The 802-nt window shown below is 62.0% G+C and overlaps 1 protein-coding gene across 1 annotated transcript in view; it reads right to left on the bottom strand.

Annotated features, from left to right (window-relative positions):
• Positions 1-499, bottom strand: part of CTSH (cathepsin H) — an 8,115-nt gene extending 7,616 nt beyond the window's left edge. Inside the window, exons 1-2 of the mRNA XM_014529216.1 lie at positions 494-499; positions 247-421 (exon numbers count right to left, since the gene is read on the bottom strand). Coding sequence (XP_014384702.1) covers positions 247-421; positions 494-499 — 181 coding nt within the window. The remainder of the gene's footprint in view (positions 1-246; positions 422-493) is intronic.
• Between the last annotated feature and the right edge of the window lie 303 nt (positions 500-802).

The following is an 802-nucleotide window of genomic DNA, read 5'->3' as shown; positions in this document are numbered from 1 at the left end:
GCAACCCATCGATGTGTCTCTCCCACATCGATGTTTCTCTCTGCCTCTCCCTCTCTCTTCCTCGCTCTCTCAAAATCAATAGGAAAATATCCTCGGGGGAGGATTTAAAAAAAATGAAAAAAATCTTATAAAAGATAGTAAGTGGAAGGAGAGGGTGTCACTGATGGGTTTCCTCCCAGCACCCAGATGTTCCCTCTCCGAAGAGGGAGCCAGACCCGCAGCCCAGGCGCCCCCCCCCCCCCCCACTTTTAAACGTGCGGTTCTTGGCGTTGTGGGCCTCGATCTTCCTCCGGTTGCTGGCGAAGGTCTGCAGCCTGTGCTCGTACTCGACCGTGCTGTACGCCTTCTGGTGCTGAAACAGAACACAGCCGCGCTCAGTCCCGGGACCGGACGCGGCTCCCGGAGGAGTCGGCGCCCTTTCCTACGAGGACGGCGGATGGGGGTCACTTTTGCTGACAGCCATTCTCAGGCCCGAGCCCAGGCAGCTGCCCACTGCCATCCTGGGTCTCAGATGCCAACATCAGGACATTACAGAGCGACCCCCGGCCCCCAAGGACCTGCGGCCGGGATGGAGCCCAGGCGGCCACCTGATCGCCCCCCCAACCCCAGGGGCCCCAGAACAGGGACCTGCCAGTGTCGTCAGCCGTGGGCACCACCGCTGTGCTGGTCCCGTTTACGGCAAAGGTGCCCGGCCGGCGTGGCTCAGTGGCTGAGCCTCGGCCTATGAACCAGGAGGTCACGGTTCGATTCCCGGTCAGGGCACAGGCCCGGGTTGTGGGCTCGATCCCCAGTGGGGGGCGTG

The sequence above is a fragment of the Myotis brandtii genome, unplaced genomic scaffold, assembly GCF_000412655.1.
Source record: "Myotis brandtii unplaced genomic scaffold, ASM41265v1 scaffold1166, whole genome shotgun sequence".
Taxonomy (NCBI): domain Eukaryota; kingdom Metazoa; phylum Chordata; class Mammalia; order Chiroptera; family Vespertilionidae; genus Myotis; species Myotis brandtii.
The sequence above is the reverse complement of the archived record's forward strand: the minus strand, read 5'-3'. Positions and strand labels throughout refer to the sequence as shown.